Here is an 18136-nt window from a genome sequence, read left to right as displayed (position 1 = left end):
GCGCCTCAAAATCCCGAAGATTTCCCACGACGAGGCCATCTCAGCCTTCATCAAGGGCCCGCGTTTCCACGAAGCGCTGAGGAACAAGCTGTTGCGTAAACGTCCAACAACGGTAGCAGAGCTCCTCGCCACGGCCAAAAATTACGCCGATGCCGACGACGCAGAAAAACTAATCCGAGACGATGCGAGAGGTCCCGACCAGCCTCCCCGGCGAGATGACGGTCGTGGTCGCTACGACAGCAGAAACCACCGCCGCTCCGACAACCGCGATCACCGAGAGGGTTGGGATCGGCGGCGCGACAACCGCGACGATTTCAGAGGAAAGCGCCCTCGCGACTACGACCACGAAGTAAACACGGTCAAGCGTCCCAACGGACGACGGGACTGAAAGGATCAAGATGCCCAAGAGGGGGGGGTGAATTGGGCTTCTCTAAAAATTTAAGCAACCTATAAGCTCCAATTCAACCCCTTGTGCCTAGTGAGACTTAGAGAGCTACCGAATAAAAAGTTTTGCAACCTAGTTCCAATCCTATTCTAGCATGGCAGTTCTAAGAATGTAAAAGCACAAAGTAAATGCTAGAAAGTAAAGGAGTAGTGGAAGAAAATGCTCGGCGATGTTTTGCCGAGGTATCGGAGAGTCGCCACTCTCCACTAGTCCTCGTTGGAGCACCCGCGCAAGGGTCTTGCTCCCCCTTGGTCCGCGCAAGGACCAAGTGCTCTTTACGGGCTGATTCTTCGACACTCCGTCGCGGTGAATCGCCCAAAACCGCTCACAAGCTTGACACGAGCCACCCACACGAACTTCGGGTGATCTTCGTGTCTCCAATCACCACCGAACCGTCTAGGTGATGGCGATCACCAAGAGTAACAAGCAAAGAACTCTCACTTGACCCAAACAAGGCACTAGAGAGTGGTGGATGCACACTTGACTCTTGGAACTCACTAGAGAAGGATTCTCACAAGAAATCACTCCAATCTCAATCCTCTCTAGGCTCTTGCAACTCTCTTGCTCCACAACAAGTTTCTCTGATGTTCAAATGGGCAAGAGAACTCTCATGGACGAGGTGGAGGAGTATAAATACTATCCACCAAGTCCAAAGCTCGGCCAACCGTTTTTCACAGAAAACGGGGTCACCGGACGCACATTATGTTGCACCGGACGCACTGCACCGAGCGTCCGGTGCTGCATAACGGCTAACTGTACTTCGCTCTGACAGGTCACCGGACGCTAACTCTCAGCGTCCGGTGCAGCGTCCGGTGCTAAGGGAAAACTTGCATGCTCCCTGCGCATGGGACCGGACGCTACCCTGTGCGTCCGGTGCTAGCGTCCGGTGCTCTGGGGAACTTTGCAAGCTCCCTGGGTAAGGGACCGGACGCTGCCCGGTGCGTCCGGTGCCAGCGTCCGGTGCCTAACCCTAAGCACCAACCTGTTCCAACAGCTAAGGACCTCACCGGACGCACTCACAGAGCGTCCGGTGCAGCGTCCGGTGCCCCTTTGGGCACCCAAACTTCGTCGAAACGTGAACGCTCCAACACGAAGTTTGTTCCTCTCGATCTAAGGACTATCTCTGAGCTGCCTAGTGCTAGGTTTACCAAGTGTGCACCACACCTAAACCTAAAGCCTTGCCTAAGTCAAGCTACTAGATCAAAGCCCCTCTTAATAGTACGGTCAAAGGAAAACAAAGTCCTAAACTACTCTAAGTGCCCTTCTTCACCATACGGCACTTAGACCTAGTCTAGTCTCGACGATGTCCATCCATCCTTTGAAAACCGAAACGATTTCCACTATTAAGTTGGCATGTACGTCCCTGTCCATCGAGTACTTATTTACCATGACCTTACCTATGACTTTGCCTCTGCAAAACACACGTTAGTCATAGTAACCAACAATGTCATTAATCACCGAAATCTCTTAAGGGCCTAGATGCTCTTTCAGGGACTACCAAGAAGACTACAACAAAACGTTGAAGGGACCATGCCAACTGCACCCAAAGTCTAATCATACCATGGAAGAGTGTCGCGTCCTCAAAAGCATCTATACACGGCGGGCCGCCCAAGACGACTCCGCCAAGAAAAACAACAAGCGAGACGGGCACGACCACGAAGATGAGGACGAGGACCAAGATAGGGACCCCCGACACCAGTACATCAGCCCCACCGACGTGGTCCACTCCATTTTCGGGGGCAAGGTCTCCATTGAATCCAAGCGAGAAAGAAAGCTGTTAAAGAGAGCCTGCCTCAACATAGACAGCACGGACGGGCTGATCGCAGACCCAAAATTCCCCCCGTGGTCCCACAGGGAGATCTCGTTCAGCAGGAAGGACCAGTGGGCCGCTATCCCAGAGCCGGGTCGTTTTCCCCTGATTCTGGACCCTTGCATCAACAGCATCAGATTCGAGCGCGTGCTCGTGGACGGGGGAAGCTCCATTGACATCCTCTTTCGCAACAGCCTGCCCGCCCTCAAGATATCTCCTGCACAACTAAAACCTTACGACGCCCAATTCTGGGGGGTTTTGCCGGGTCAAAGTTCAGTGCCTCTCGGACAGATAACATTGCCTGTCCAATTCGGCACACCCGACCACTTCCGGACGGAGTTCATCAACTTCGTGGTCGCCGATTTCGACGGGACCTATCACGCTATACTGGGCCGACCATCGCTGACAAAGTTCATGGCAGTCCCGCACTACTCATACCTGGTCCTTAAGATGCCTACGGAGAAGGGTGTCCTAACCGTCAGAGGCAATGTTTACACTGCGTATACCTGCGAAGAGGAGAGCTTCAAGATCACCGAAGCAATCGACCTCTCAATCCGCATGGCAGAAACAGCAACTCAAGCCGTGCAGCTGCTTCCCGACCAGCTCCGATTACCTGAGCAGGAGACAGCCAGAAAGAACTCAAAATCCAAGGAGCACAAAGAAGTACAACTGGTCGACGGCAGCCCCGAGAAGACGGCCCTCATCGGGGCCAACCTGGATCCAAAATAGGAAGACGCGCTCGTCAGGTTTCTAAGGGACAACGTAAGCGTTTTCGCATGGAAACCCGCAGACATGCCCGGCGTCCCACGAAACCTGATCGAGCACTCCTTAAATGTCTCGAAGACCGCAAGACCAATCAAGCAAAAGCTGCGACGGTTCGCTCGTGACAAAAAGGAGGCTATTAGGACAGAAATCACACGGCTTCTAGCAGCCGGATTCATAAAAGAAGTGTATCACCCCGATTGGCTCGCCAATCCGGTTCTTGTACGCAAAAAGAATAATGAATGGAGAATGTGCGTTGATTACACTGATCTCAATAAACACTGTCCTAAAGATCCTTTTGGTCTCCCTCGCATCGACGAGGTGGTCGACTCAACGGCCGGATGCGAACTCCTCTCCTTTCTAGACTGCTACTCTGGTTATCACTAGATTTCGCTAAAAGAAGAAGATCAGATCAAAACATCTTTTATTACACCTTTCGGCGCATACTGCTACACGACCATGTCTTTCGGACTCAAAAACGCCGGAGCCACTTATCAAAGGGCCATCCAGCAATGCCTCCACGACGAGATTCGTGATGACCTCGTCGAGGCCTATGTGGACGACGTGGTCGTAAAAACAAGGGACGCGAGCACCCTAATCGACAACTTAGACCGAACTTTCAAGGCACTCAATAGGTACAAGTGGAAGCTCAACCCCAAGAAATGCATTTTCGGCGTTCCTTCCGGTCTACTGCTCGGCAACGTTGTCAGTCGCGACGGCATACGGCCAAACCCTTCAAAAGTAAAGGCGGTACTCGACATGCGACCACCGAAGAACGTAAAGGATATCCAAAAGCTAACCGGATGTATGGCCGCCCTCAGTCGCTTCATCTCAAGGCTAGGAGAAAAAGGCCTCCCTTTCTTCAAACTATTAAAAGCGTCGGAAAAATTTTCTTGGACAGAAGAAGCTGACACCGCATTCAACCAGCTTAAGACCTTCCTCACTTCACCACCTGTCCTTACAGCGCCTCAGCCCAATGAAGACCTACTCCTTTACATTGCTGCAACCGACAGGGTTGTTTTCACGGCAATAGTGGTCGAGCAAGGTGAACCAGGTCACGCCTACAAGGTCCAGAGACCAGTTTACTTCATAAGTGAAGTCTTAAACGAGTCCAAGGCCAGGTATCCACAAATACAGAAGCTCATATACGCCATTCTAATAACGTCAAGAAAGCTGAAGCACTACTTCGACGGCCATCGAGTCCTGGTGACAACCAGTTTCCCTCTCGGGGACATCCTGCGCAATAAAGACGCCAATGGCAGAATCGTGAAATGGGCAATGGAATTATGTCCATTTTCCCTGGAGTTCCAGAGTCGCACCACTGTCAAGTCTCAGGCCCTGGTCGATTTCATTGCTGAATGGACGGATCTCAACGAGCCTTCCGTTCCCGATGTCTCAGACCACTGGTCAATGTTCTTTGACGGGTCCTTGAACATCAACGGTGCCGGCGCTGGGATACTGTTCGTATCACCCAACAAGGACAAACTGCGCTACGTCCTTCGGATCCTTTTTCCGGCGTCAAACAACGTCGCCGAATACGAAGCATGCTTGCATGGCATAAGACTAGCCGTTGAGCTGGGAGTCAAGCGCCTCTATGTTTATGGCGACTCCGCTTTGGTCATCAACCAGCTCAACAAGGAGTGGGACGCAACCCACGAGAAGATGGATCTCTACTGCAAAGAAATTCGCAAATGGGAAACCAACTTCTACGACATAGAGTACATCCACGTGGTCCGGGATAAGAACCAAGCAGCAGATGCGTTGTCGAAGTTAGGCTCATCTCGGGCCCAGATCCCGCGGGGTATTTTCGTCCAGGACATCCACGAGCCAAGCGTAGGCTCCTCCCTGGTCGACAAGCAACCCACCGAGGCAATGCTCATAGACGACGCCACTCCGACAACCGGTGGGCGTGACTGGCGTACCCCGTTCATCAAATACATATCGGACGGGACAGGCCTTCAGGACAAAACAGAGAACGAGCGCCTCATTCGACGATCAAAGAACTACATCCTGGTCGACGGCAAACTCATGCGGAAAAACGCAAGCTCCGAAGTACTGCTCAAGTGCATACCCCAAGATGATGGTATCAAGCTCTTAGAAGACATACATGCTGGATCCTGCGGCAATCACGCCGCATCCAGAACGCTGGTCGGAAAGGCTTTCCGAGCAGGTTTTTATTGGCCAACCACGGTCGGCGACGCAGAAAAACTGGTTCGACATTGCGAAGGATGTCAGTTTTTCGCTAAGAGGACCCACGTACCTGCCCACGAAATTCAAACCATCCCGTCGTCTTGGCCCTTTGCTTGCTGGGGGCTTGACATGATCGGGCCATTTAAACCAGCCCCGGGCAATTTCAAGTTTGTTTTCGTGTTAATCGACAAGTTCTCCAAGTGGATTGAATACATGCCTCTGGTCAAGGCAACCTCCGAGAAGGCTGTGGAGTTCCTCAATCAAATCATACACAGATTCGGCATCCCGAACAGCATAATCACCGACCTGGGCACTCAGTTTACTGGCACCACTTTTTGGGACTTCTGCGATGACAGAGGCATAGTCATAAAATACGTGTAAGTGGCACATCCACGTGCCAACGGTCAAGTTGAACGTGCTAACGGAATGATCGTTGACGCCCTAAAGAAAAGGTTGTACACCGAAAACGACAGAGCACCCGGTCGATGGATGAATGAATTGCCGGCAGTGGTCTGGGGCCTCCGAACTCAGACCAGTCGAAACACAGGGGTGTCTCCCTACTTCATGGTGTACGGTTCAGAGGCGGTCCTGCCGTCTGACATACACTTCGGATCTCCTAGAATCGAACACTTCGACCAGGCGACCGCCGACAACGCCAGAGAACTCGAAATCAATTGCATGGAGGAAAAGCGTTTAGATTCTTGTCTCCGAACAGCAAAATATCTCGCGGCAGTCAGGCGATACTACAACAGGAACGTCAAGGACCGTTCCTTCATGGTCGGCGATCTGGTACTTCGATGGAAAACAAGCCAAGAGGGAATGCACAAGCTATCCACTCCCTGGAAAGGACCCTTCATGGTGACCGAGGTCACACGACCTACGTCCTACAGATTGGCATACCCAGACGGAACACGAGTGCCTAACTCTTGGCACATGGACAAATTGCGACGTTTCTATCCATAAAGTTTTAATAACTTCCCTTTGTAAGTATCTTATAATTGTTAATAATGAAATTCTCTATTTTTTGCCTATACCTTGTCGCACACAGCACTCGGCAAAACTTCTGCAATGGATGCTCTTAACGACTACCAAGACGAATACGGTGACACGTCACTCAGATAATCTTACAGCGCTCAAAACAACAGTCATGACAAAAAGCAAACTTTATTACAAACTTTACATACAAAGTTTACAATAAATACCCTGACGGGCAGACACTAGTCTATTCCTACAGACTACTCTATTGGCCTAGCTGCTCGGGAGGATCACCCGCCTGGCCCTGCTGCCCGGACGAAGGGGTCGGGGCCACCGGCGCCTGGCTGGTCGAGACCGCAGGCGTCGACCGCCCATCTCCCGCAACGGACGCGCCCGACAACTCCCTGGCCGACCTATCTGAACTCGGCTGGTCTGGGGGAGTGGCCGTTCCGCACAAATTGATGTCGCCGATCACTGTCGACGACAAATCCAGCAGACTACCCCGAAGCTCGTCCGCTTCCTGTGGGCCGACCTCCTTCGGGTACCCCTTCTCCAGCCTGCTCAAGTCGACCAGGGGCTAGTGGGCGCGCACCATGCTGAGGACGTGCGCGCCGGCAAACTCCCCGGCGTCCTTCACGAACTGCTGGAGCCAGTCCCACGCCCGTTGCGCCTTCTCGACCGGGGTCAACTGTGGCGCGCGGGGCTGGCTCTCCGGGAGCTCGGGACTGATCAGGTCTAGGACCGGGGACACTCCTTTCCAGATCCTGCAACAGTTGACCTTCCAGGAGTCCCGGTCCTTGACCAGATCATCCTGGTGCTTCTTGGCGTTCACCTTGAGCACTGCAAACGAAACAAAGCGTTATTTTCGGCATACCAAACAAACAAAGGGGCGACAAGCAGCAGCTAACAAGGCGGCACCCATTACCAGATAATTCCCGGTCCTTTCGACCCAATTCCTCTCCTGCTCGCCGCCCGGACTCCAGCGCACCGGCGAGCTGTTGGCTGAGCTGCTCCTTCTCTTGTCGGAGGCGCGCCACCTCCTCCTCCAAGTCTGCGTGAATCATAAACTGGTCAGTAAAGCAAACTACACAAGTACGCAAAGCTGCTCGGAGCGTGTGACTAACCTTCTCGCTGCCGGTACTGGTCGGCCAAGCGACGAGTGAGGTCGAGACGACGCTCCTCTTGGGCGCTCATCTCGGCCACCTTCTCCCCGACTTCCGACCACAGCCGGTCTACCTCCGCGGCCAGGGCCTTGTTCTCGGCCACGACGCCTTCTATCTGGTCAAAGCACCGTTTCCGGTACTTTGCCGTTTTCATTGCGCCCTACAAAGCGAACATATAACGACCATGCAAGACAAGGCATAGAATGTACAACAGTACAAAAAGTCGCTTACCTTGACTTCGTCGACAAGGCGCTTGGCCGCGCGCTCCACCCTGGCGGCCTCCTCGGTCTCGGCGAGCTCTTCATGCCCGATAAAGTGATCCCCGCGTTGGCGCCACACATACACGTGTTGGCGGCCATCACGGGGACGACCCTCAATCTCCTCCACCTCGTCCTCGGAGGTCGCCTGAGCTTCCTCCTCCCGCGCTGCGTTGCTTCCGGTAGCGGTCCCAGGCATTACTGGTCCCCGGACCAGACCTGGGGAGCTTGCAGTCGAAGCGGCCCCTGCTCGGGGCGGTGTGGAGACTTCACCCTCCCCGGCGGGAGGAGGGGTCGGGGCCCTTCCCTCCCTTTCCGTGGTGCTGGCTGGGGGAGGCGTCCCCATAGCCTCCTCAACCCTGGTCGGGCTGCTCAACGTAGCCGGTGCCGCGGCCGGGGACTCCTCGGCGCTCTCAGGCACGGCTGCAGCCGTAGGCTGCTCTGCGGTCTGCGGGGCCGCGTCTTCAGCAGCGCAAACCGGCTCACTCGTCCCCTGGCCAGCGGCATGGCCAGGGTTGACATCCGACGCCGCGCTAAAGGAACAAAACTACAATAAAAAAACATCGGTGAAATACGTAAGTTGAACACTTATAGGTTTGAGCGGCGGTGGGTCGCGGTAAACCTCCTTCTCGTCCGACCAGTCGGCACCTGTGCTCCCGACTCCCCAGCGCGAGGCACAGGTGGATCGACGGCCACACGGTTGGCAGTGGTCGCCCCGCCGTCCGGACGGCTAGGAGGCCTCCGGACCAACGACGGAACGGCCTCCTCCTCCTCGTCGTCGTCGTCGATCCGAACGAACCGACGCCGCTTCGGCGCTCGGCTGCTCTCCGCCGGCAGTGTCGGCATCGGCGACGGATCCACAGGCATTGGCCTCTTCCCCGACACCCTTTCCTCGGTGGTTGGGACGGGGCGGGCTTGTTCCTCCTCACTGCTGGTGTAATGAGCACACCGAGCAGCGTCCTCCTCTAGCGGGTCTTCTCCCACAGGATTCTCCACCCCCGGTGCCAGTGATACATACACTGTGCACCGGTCGACATCGCCGATCTACAAAAAGCAACAAAGATGAGCCAGCCACATACGATATACGAATACTAAAACAAAATAATCTGCAACATACCTTTGGTGTTGGTCGACCTAACTTGAAGGCTTGCACCCGATCACTGCCACTGATGAAGCCTCCGTCCGCGAAGTTGAACAGCTCGTTCAACAGCCGTTGTACCTCTGCCTTCTCCAAGATCTCCGGTCGCATCCTGGTCGGGTCCACGCTTCCGACATACTCGTACGCCGAGTGCACCCTCTTCTGGCAGGCATCACCCGACGACAAATAAAGTTGCCGACCACGCCAAGCCCATCCAGGCGCGACCAGTCGATCAGCTTCATCAGATCCGCCACTTGACCGTCGAACTCCGGGCGGTCGGTCCAGCTCACCCTCTTCTCGGGAATGTACCCCACGTCGCAGAACGTGGAGCTGCCCGGTTCCTCCCTGACGTAGAACCACTTCCTATACCATTCGGTCAAGGAAGTGTTCCATGGACAGTGCAGGTAGTGATTCTTCATTCCATCACGAAGGTTGAGGTATACTCCACCTGCGACCTTGGAGCCTCCAACTGCTCCCTTCTTCCTCAAGCAGAAAAGGTAACGAAAAAGATCGAAGTGCGGCTCTATGCCAACATAGGCCTCGCACAGATGAATAAACGTGGAGATAAGGAGAATTGAGTTCGGGTGCAGATTGCAAATCCCGATCTCATAATACAAAAGAAGACCTTGGAGAAAAGGATGAACCGGAACCCCAAATCCCCTCTTAACGAAATCTTCGAACACGACGATCTCACCGGCACGAGGGTCGGGGAAGCTTTCTCCTTCCGGCGCTCTCCAGCCGCCAAGCTCCGAGCTGTGCAGGAGTCCCATGTCGACGAGGTCACCGAGGGATTTGGTGGTGCTGCGGGACTTCTTCCACTCCTTGGCCATCAGTTCGGCCCTCTTCTTGGAGTCGCTCTTCGCCATTGGAGGTGAGAAGTGGATTTGGGTTACGAAGATGCAGGTGATCGAAAGAGGCGAGAATGGAAGGCTTGAGGGCAATGGCAGGGTAAGGAGTACAGGCGGAACTGTCAGGCTCTTATAAACCGCAACTCCACCTCTCCCATTTCCTGTATTCTCGGGAAGTGGGCGGGCCATGCGGCGGATGCGGCGTTTCGGTTTACAATGATTATAGACAATTAATGCGGCGGAGTTTTCGTACCAATTGATGGTTTCCTTTTTCTCAAACCACGCAAAGGGCGGCTGCACAGTTGCCAGGCGCAACTTTTCATGCGTCCATCTGACAACCCATCAGGAGGTCTCGTCATGTCAACTTTAACTGAAAAGATCGTTTCAATAAAAAGAAGACAAATATGCCAGAGAGTCAACAATCCGGGGACTGCACCGACCACCGAGCAATTGATGCTCGGGGACTGGTCGACCAGTCCATCAGCTCGGAACTTCAAAGACTGCACTGACCACAGAGCAATTGATGCTCGGGGACTGGTCGCCCAGTCCATCAGCTCGGAACTTCAAGGACTGCACCGACCACCGAGCACTCGACGCTCGGGGACTGGTCGCCCAGTCTATTAGCTCGGAACTTCAAGGACTGCACCGACCACCAAGCACTTGACGCTCGGGGACTGGTCGCCCAGTCTATCAGCTCGGAACTTCAAAGACTGCACCGACCACCGAGCACTCGATGCTCGGGGACTGGTCGTACAGTATAGCAACGCAGAATTCTAAGGAGCGCACTTGGTGCTTGGGGACTGGTCGTCATACTATTATACACCCGGGGACTGGTCGATTAGTCTATTCAATTGCAGACGGACTGGTAAATTCAATTTTTTAGACCTTGCTACAAGGCTCATACTTCGCCTTCCAGCAAGCTCGGGGACTACATCGGTACGATGCATCTGGCGATGCATCTCAGTTACAGAATTTTTTTGAGGACTTTTATTTTGACCCTGGCACCACGTGCCTACGTCACCTACTACCAGGCTCGGGGACTAAGTGGGCACACTTCATCTTACGGTGAATATGCTTGCTTTTTTTATGTTTATACCTTTCAAAAAAGTAAAGTGGGCACACTTCACCAGGAAAGAAATCTTTTTTAATTTAGAGCACCATGCATTCTTCGAACAACTCGCTTCTTCGATGTCAATGTTGATCAACTGTCTTTTGAGTTGGTCAAAGAACCGTTGCAACTGTTTGGGCGACTTTCCCACTTATTGAAGACGTCAAGTCTCACTGATCGAAGAAGCTCAAGACGACGTGTTACATCACAATACATGGTGCTCGGGGACTAGCTGTAGGGGTATAAACCCCTATACCCTTACGGCTAGACTTCGGCCAGGAGGCTTGGCCCATTACGAGACGAGTTCAAGGCTTGATCAGACAACCTGGAGTTTCGCGCAAGGAAACAAGATGTGGAGATCAAGCAGGATTCTAGTCGGTTAGAATAGGAATTGATATCGAATTATCCATGGCAATTGTAACCGACTAGGATTAGTTTCCAGATCTGTAACCCTGCCCTCCAGACTATATAAGGAGGGGCAAGGGACCCCCCTAGGACAGGATATTCTCTCAACACAAATCAATACAACCAGACGCAGGACGTAGGTATTACGCCAACTCGGCGGCCGAACCTGGATAAAAAGCTTGTCCGAGTCTTGCGTCACCATCGAGTTCGTAGTTTGCGCACCGTCTACCGATAAACTACTACCGTGGGTATACCCCAAGGTAGACTGCCGACCAGCTTTCGTCGACACTGTGCTGATTCAATATAACTTGTGCAACAATATAAGTTTGAGTATTTATTGATGTTGCTCGATGGGTGGTGCTTAGCTAATTTGAAAACCCGGATCATGTTTTTTAACAAATTTTGTATTTAGGCAATATTATCTTTTTATTTTCATGCTATGTTTGTATGTTGTCAGATTTATCTCAATTTATATATGTTAGCATAGATTAAGATAAAATTTAATATAAGTTTTACTCTAGTTCATCCTAAATACCTGTGGATTAATATAAATCCAACTAAACAAGAAGAATAGTCCGACGGATGGCGTGGAGCCGCTGGTGTCTTCTATACATGTAATGACTAACTAACGAGTACTGCAGGCGAGCCGTTTCTCCAACTGTATCTGGACTATTTGAGTCGAACACGGTATTTTTTTTGTCAAGTTTGTGTACACCGCCTGCCTTCCTACCGGATTAATAAGTTACGGGAAAAAATCTACGTAACCTCCCAAAACTATCTAAGGTGAAATATTTTATTCTCAACAAACTATAAAACCAGATATTCTACCCCTTAAACTTTCAAAACCGGTCAAATCACCACCTAGAGTGACTTTAGAGGGTCATTTTATTTTTTTTATTTATTTCCGCTAAATCTTTAAAAAATTGTAATAAATCACAGAAAAATCATAAAATAAAAAATTCAATTTTGCTGGACTCTTGATGAGTAGATCTACACAATGAATATATAATATGATATACTTTACTACAAAGTTTTTATTGTCGCTTTCAATCTATGTTTTTCTATAATTAATAAGAATAATTCATATATGTACTTCCTATAGTTCGATTGTCGTAAAAATTTTATATTGTGCTCATTATTGTATGCTTGAACTAGGGTAAAAGTTTTGTACCCATTGGATCACGTATAACTTAGTTATAGATTTATTTAGCTTTATTCTTGTTAAATCTATGCTTTATCTATAACTAAGCTATACGTGATCCAATAAGTATGAAAATTTTACCATCGTTCAAGCATACAATAGTGAGTCCACCATATAATTTTTACCACAAATTGGACCATAGAAACTACATATATGAATTATTCGAATTAATTACAGAAAAACATTGATTTAAAGCTACAGCAAAAACTTTGTACTAAAATATTCACTATGTAAATCTACTCATCACGAGTTCAACAAAATTGATTTTTTTTATTTTTATGATTTTTCTGTGATTTATTATGATTTTTCAAAGATTTAGCTGAAATAAATAAAAAAGAAAAAGACAAACCACTATCTAAAACCATTCTCGAGGGTTATTTGACCGGTTTTGAAAGTTCAGGGATAGAATATTCAGTTTTATAGTTTGGAGGATGAAGTATTCCACTCTAGATAGTTTGAGGATTATATAGACTTTTTCTAATAAATTACTTTAGATAATTCGAATAGTAATAAGTACCCGTTCAGCTGCGGCTGCCCTACGGCGTTGGAATTGGGTTGGTAGAGAGGAAAAACAGAATGACTGTATGATATGAGGTAGCCAAGCGGTCCAGGACTACACTGACAGTCTCTACGTCGTCTTTCAGTTTCAGTTCTTCTCTGGTGCTGACTAGCTATCTAGTTCCACGTGCCGGCCAGTACCTATCCGCATTTTCCACGCCAAGATTATGCACAATGAGATTACGCAGGAAGCGAAAAGTCAATCAATGAAAGAAAGTTTTGTATGCACGTTGACAGAAACAGATTCGATCGCCACGAAACGAGCAGCAGAAAAACGAGGCAAACACCATCGATACAGCTATTCGTACATGCCTTCAACTTGCGCCGAAATTGTCCTCATGTTGGACTGCAGGTATTCAGTCAGCACCCTTCCCTTTCCGCTGCTAAGCTCAACCAGCAGCCTCTGATGACGACCCGATGCGCGCACGTCAGCTGCCACCGTGCGTGTGCTCACGTGCTCCGGAGCCTGACCGCCGGCACGGCCGGCTCGACGACGCGGAAGACATGGACGCGGAACTCGGCGGCGCCGACGAGCTCGAAGACGCAGTAGTCCCCTTCCTCGAGGCAGTTGCCCCGCGCGAAGGCGCACCAGCCGCGCGACAGCCGGTCCCTCGTGTTGGGGATGTAGAGCACCACCCACGCCTTGCCCCCCGGGTCACGGAGCACCACGTCCGTGCGCTCCCGCGGCAGGTGCTGCCGCGAGAACCCCGTCGGGAACCTCTGCAACGCAGGCGAGCGCGCGCGCGCGCGCGCACACACACACACACAGAGGGAGAGACAGGGAAGAACGCTTCCAGTATGTCAGTCTTAGTCATCGTCACCATCATCATCAAGCTGAGTGATAGATGGAAACAATGAAAGCAACGTCCTCACCATCATGAACGAGTAGTAGACGTGCATTGTGCTCATGCGGATGACGCAGTAGGGCAGCGACGACCGGAACGCGTAGGCGAGCTCCATGGCGCGCTGCCGCTCGGCGCCCGTCACGGGGCGCCGCCGGGACACGTACCCCTTGTAGCGCCTGACGGAGTCCGGGATGTCCGCGAGCGCCTGCAGGTCCTCGTGGATGCTCCGCGTTTTCACCGCGCCGTCCTCGACCTGCTGAGGCTCCGGGCCGCGCTTCGGCGGTGCGTGGTCCGGCGACGGCGGTGGCGCCGGGATCATAACGCACAGCGCTACCTCGTCGCCGTCTTCGATCTCGGTCTTGACAGCGCCAGCTGCCGCAGCATACACATTGGGTTGCAAGAAATTTTTAAGCAAGTAGGAGTATAATAGGTGATATAAATGGGTCGAAGAATATAATGTGTCATGTCATTCATTTTTAGATTTATTAAATATTTTTTCCTATTTTTTCTAGAGCTAAACCTCGAAGCTTCTAGATATATTTTCACCATCTCTAAATATTTTATTTGTAGCTCTCTTGCATTGTCTCAATTTTTATCTAGGATTTTAATTTCTCGACACTTTTTATAGGCTTATTGTAGATTTTTTTTCATAGATTTATTCATGTGTTTACCAAAAGTTTTAAAAAAGGGTCAACTCGGGAAAGGATCACCTGGGCCTTTGGTTGGGCTTATTTTATCTCTTGGGGCTTCGACCAGAATATTAAACTGCTGCAAGATGACTCATGCAAATTGTGCGGCTAGTATATATCCTTTTTTAAAAAAAATTATACAACTTAGCGTGAACTCTCATTTACTTTTAGTCTCATTTTCTACTTCAAATTCTACGGCTACATTTATTGTCACCATAAGTATTTTATTAGCATGTAGCGAGATACTTTAATTTTCTTTTCTCCGATTAGTGTATGCCTTCCTGTTCCAAATTGTGAATTAGTTTGGCTTTTTTAGATACATATTTTTTATCATGTATCTAGAATTCTAGACACATCATATATTTTAGCGTCTAGTAAAAAATATATCCAAAAAGCTAAAAATGACTTATAAGTTGGGACCACAGTGAGTAATCTATAGACCTCAATTAAAAATAATTATGAGGTTTATTTTGTTGGCTAAATACTGATTTAGTAGTTTCTAGGCCTTAAAATTGCGTGGAGTCTTCTTTCATTTGCCCAATATTAAAAAAGTAAATTGGGTTATGTGAAGCCATATAAACATGCTCCCTGATCCGGGCGGTCACGAAGGTTACCCGATTCCGGCGTCGAATTGGAGCATGAAACCTGCTGCTCACGTGGCGCACGGTACGGCACCAGCTCCTTCCCGAGGGAATCCTTGTTCGGCCGCTTGGCATTGGCATCACGCGAGGGCTCCGTCCTCGCGCGGCGCCGCTTGTTGCTCTGCCGCTCGCAGGCCGTGGTGCCGAGCAGCAGGTCCTCCCGCTGGCAGGCCGTGGTGTCGAACACCATGGCGGTGAAGTGCGTGCCGCCGTCGTGCCGGAACACGAGGAACTCGAGCTCCCGCAGCTCCTGGTCCTGCACGAACTTGGGCCAGCCCGAGGTGAAGAAGGTGCCCTCGGCGGACCGGCGGATGACCACCAGCCACGTCCTCCCGCTGGGGCCCTCCAGGGTGGCCGCCATGGACGCTTCCTTGAGGGTGGTCTTGGCCTTCCTTGACGCCTCCCAAGGGATGTGCTTGCAGAAGTCTGGCGGGATCTTCTGCATGATGCATGTAACAGAAAATTGATCTGAGTACATACAGCAATGACACTATTACCATTCGATCATATACAAACACAACATTTGAACATTATTAACCGTGCATTTGTATAGGTGAAGTGGTGAACAAATAGCGGGAAAAAAACCATCATTTATCACAGATGTTATTACGTGACCGTCACAGTGGAGCGAGACGACGCAACTCCGCTTCCTCTCCCCTCCTGCTGACAAGCTCGGCCACCGGTGGGAAGGTAGTGGACATGAGTGCCCTTGACCATGGCGGTGGAGTTGGGTGGCGCCGCGGCGGGAGCCGAGGTGGCAGGGCACGCACCATTGCTACGGTAGTGGTGGTGGTGGTGGTGTTGTGTGACATGTGCTTTTTGCTGCTCCGGGTGTCTCCGCTTCGGTGAAGTTGGGTGCCAGTTTTTTTTGACGCAGCCAATCCGTCCAGTGTTCTGCTTTTGGGGACGGAGGCAACCCATTTTAGTGTTTGGTTGAAGAATTGGGGACAGAGCGGCTCCGTTCAGTGTTTGGTTGAAGGAATTTAGTGTTTGGTGGGAGTCAACCCGGCTCGAGCGGCTCTGTCCGCCAGATTTTGACGGACGAGTCCAACCCGCATCTTAGAGGAATATTCCACCCTGGAGCCAACCCAACCCTCCCATCCTCCAACCAAACAGCTACAGGAACGGATTTGCTCCGACCCAGCTCGCCCCGCTCTGCAACCAAATACACGGTAAGGGATTTTGCTATCCCTAATAGCGTGATGGGTTACGTGATACCCTCCTCCTTTGCATACGTGTTGAGATGACGCACGTTGCATATATATGAGTGGCGTTTTTAGTATCTTGCATTGGTTCATATGTCTGCAACAGCAAAAAAAAAATGGCAAAGTGTTTAGTATATGTATATGTGCCCAAACCTGACAATGGTTTGGATTAAAACCGGATTTTTTGGTTTGGTTTTACTTTTGGACTGTATTGGTTTGGATTGAAATAGGCTAAAAAGGCTGTTGGGCCAGTTTGGTTTGGGCCCTATTAAAATGGGCTGAATTGGTTTTGCTCTAAATAATAGAGTTTACAATAATTTTTTTATTCTATCTATTTATTTTTTGCTTTTGTTTATGGCTAAATATAAACAATAGCATGAGGTACCGGTGAAATGGTGGGTTGGAAATGTATTTTAATGGGTCTAGCGCATAAGTGGTAAGGTTTGGTGTGGATGATTGAAGTCATGGTCTAATTTGGTTTGGATTTGACTTTCACATATATATGTTTTGGATTGGTGTGGGTTTGGTTTGGATGTCGGCTCACTGTCAGTTTTATATGTGCCGCCGTGCTGTATGATCTCTCATTTACGCCAATCATTAATATACAATCAAAACACTATTAGGCCTTGTTTAGTTCACTCTAAAAACCAAAAATTTTTCGAGATTTTCCGTCACATCGAATTTTATGGCACATGCATGGAGTATTAAATATAGATGAAAACAAAAACTAATTGCACAGTTTGACTGTAAATCGCGAGATGAATCTTTTAATTCTAGTTACTCTATGATAAACAATGTTTGTCAAATAAAAACAAAAATGCTTCAAAAAAAATTTAAAACTAAACAAGGCCTTAGTCCGTAGCTTCTACTTGTATAGGATCGGGCACATGCATGCGAGGCAGCATTTCAACACAATAAACTGAGTCAGTGACTCACTCACCAGGCGCTTCTTGAAGTCGCCCATGAGCACCTTGAAGAAGTGCGGCCGCCTCTCACCGCTCGCCCACGGCGACTGCCTCTCTTCGGCCGGCATCGTTTGCCCCCCCCCCTCCGGCCTCTCTTCAGCACATGATGCGGATGCGGCTGCTGCGGCGCAGCGAAGCCGGCAGAGCCCGGCGAAGGAAGCGAGGAAGCAATGATCACGGCGAATTAACCGTGGGGAGGAAAAGAACCGAGTTGCTCAGCTTTTGACGCGCGAGACGGGCCCCGGCAGTTTTTGGCCGTGGCGATCATACTCATCAGCGTGACAGCGTCAGTTGCGCCAAAGTGGACAGCCCGCGGTCTCACGCAGTCACGCCGTACTACCCCTCCTCATTAGCTACGCCAAAAAAAGCCCCCGGGATATCTGCACTGCTGCAGGGTGCGAGCAGCTGTTGGCTTTGGGGCCACGACACAGCCCCAAAAAATGCTTGTGGCCCTCACGAGCGCAGAGAAGACACGTCACTGTCATGCGGGCCCAGCCTTGAAGGCAATTGTAGGGTGGCCCCCGCAATGCAGTGGGAAATAGGTCGTTTGCATGCATATATGATATATACACCTACTCATCGCACCAATGACACGAGAGTAGGCCTTGTTTAGTTCCGAAAAGTAAAAAGTTTTCAGTACTGTAGCACTTTCGTTTGTTTGTGACAAATATTATTTAATTATGGACTAACTAGGATCAAAAGATTCGTCTCGTGATTTACAGTTAAACTGTGTAATTAGTTTTTATTTTTGTCTATATTTAATGTTTCATGCATGTGCCACAAGATTCGATGTGACGGAGAATCTTGAAAACTTTTTGGTTTTCAGGGTGAACTAAACAAGGCCGCAGTAAAATATTGGCACATCATGGAATGTAGTACTTGGAGTAGGATGCATGCCAATGTGCTGCTGTTCCACAAAATGGTTTTTATA

The 18136-nt window shown here is 50.2% G+C and overlaps 1 protein-coding gene across 1 annotated transcript; it reads right to left on the bottom strand.

Annotated features, from left to right (window-relative positions):
* Window positions 13571-17506, bottom strand: LOC8069813 (B3 domain-containing protein Os01g0723500). The gene is made up of 3 exons (XM_021457834.1): window positions 17181-17506; window positions 15009-15474; window positions 13571-14077 (listed from the first exon to the last, which is right to left on the bottom strand). Exons 1-3 carry the CDS (start codon window positions 17271-17273, stop codon window positions 13668-13670), a joined length of 969 nt encoding a protein of 322 aa, XP_021313509.1. The 5' UTR covers window positions 17274-17506; the 3' UTR covers window positions 13571-13667.

The sequence above is a fragment of the Sorghum bicolor genome, chromosome 3 (genome assembly GCF_000003195.3).
Source record: "Sorghum bicolor cultivar BTx623 chromosome 3, Sorghum_bicolor_NCBIv3, whole genome shotgun sequence".
Classification (NCBI taxonomy): Eukaryota; Viridiplantae; Streptophyta; class Magnoliopsida; order Poales; family Poaceae; genus Sorghum; species Sorghum bicolor.
Note: the sequence above shows the minus strand (reverse complement) of the source record. Positions and strands in the feature narration are given on the sequence as shown.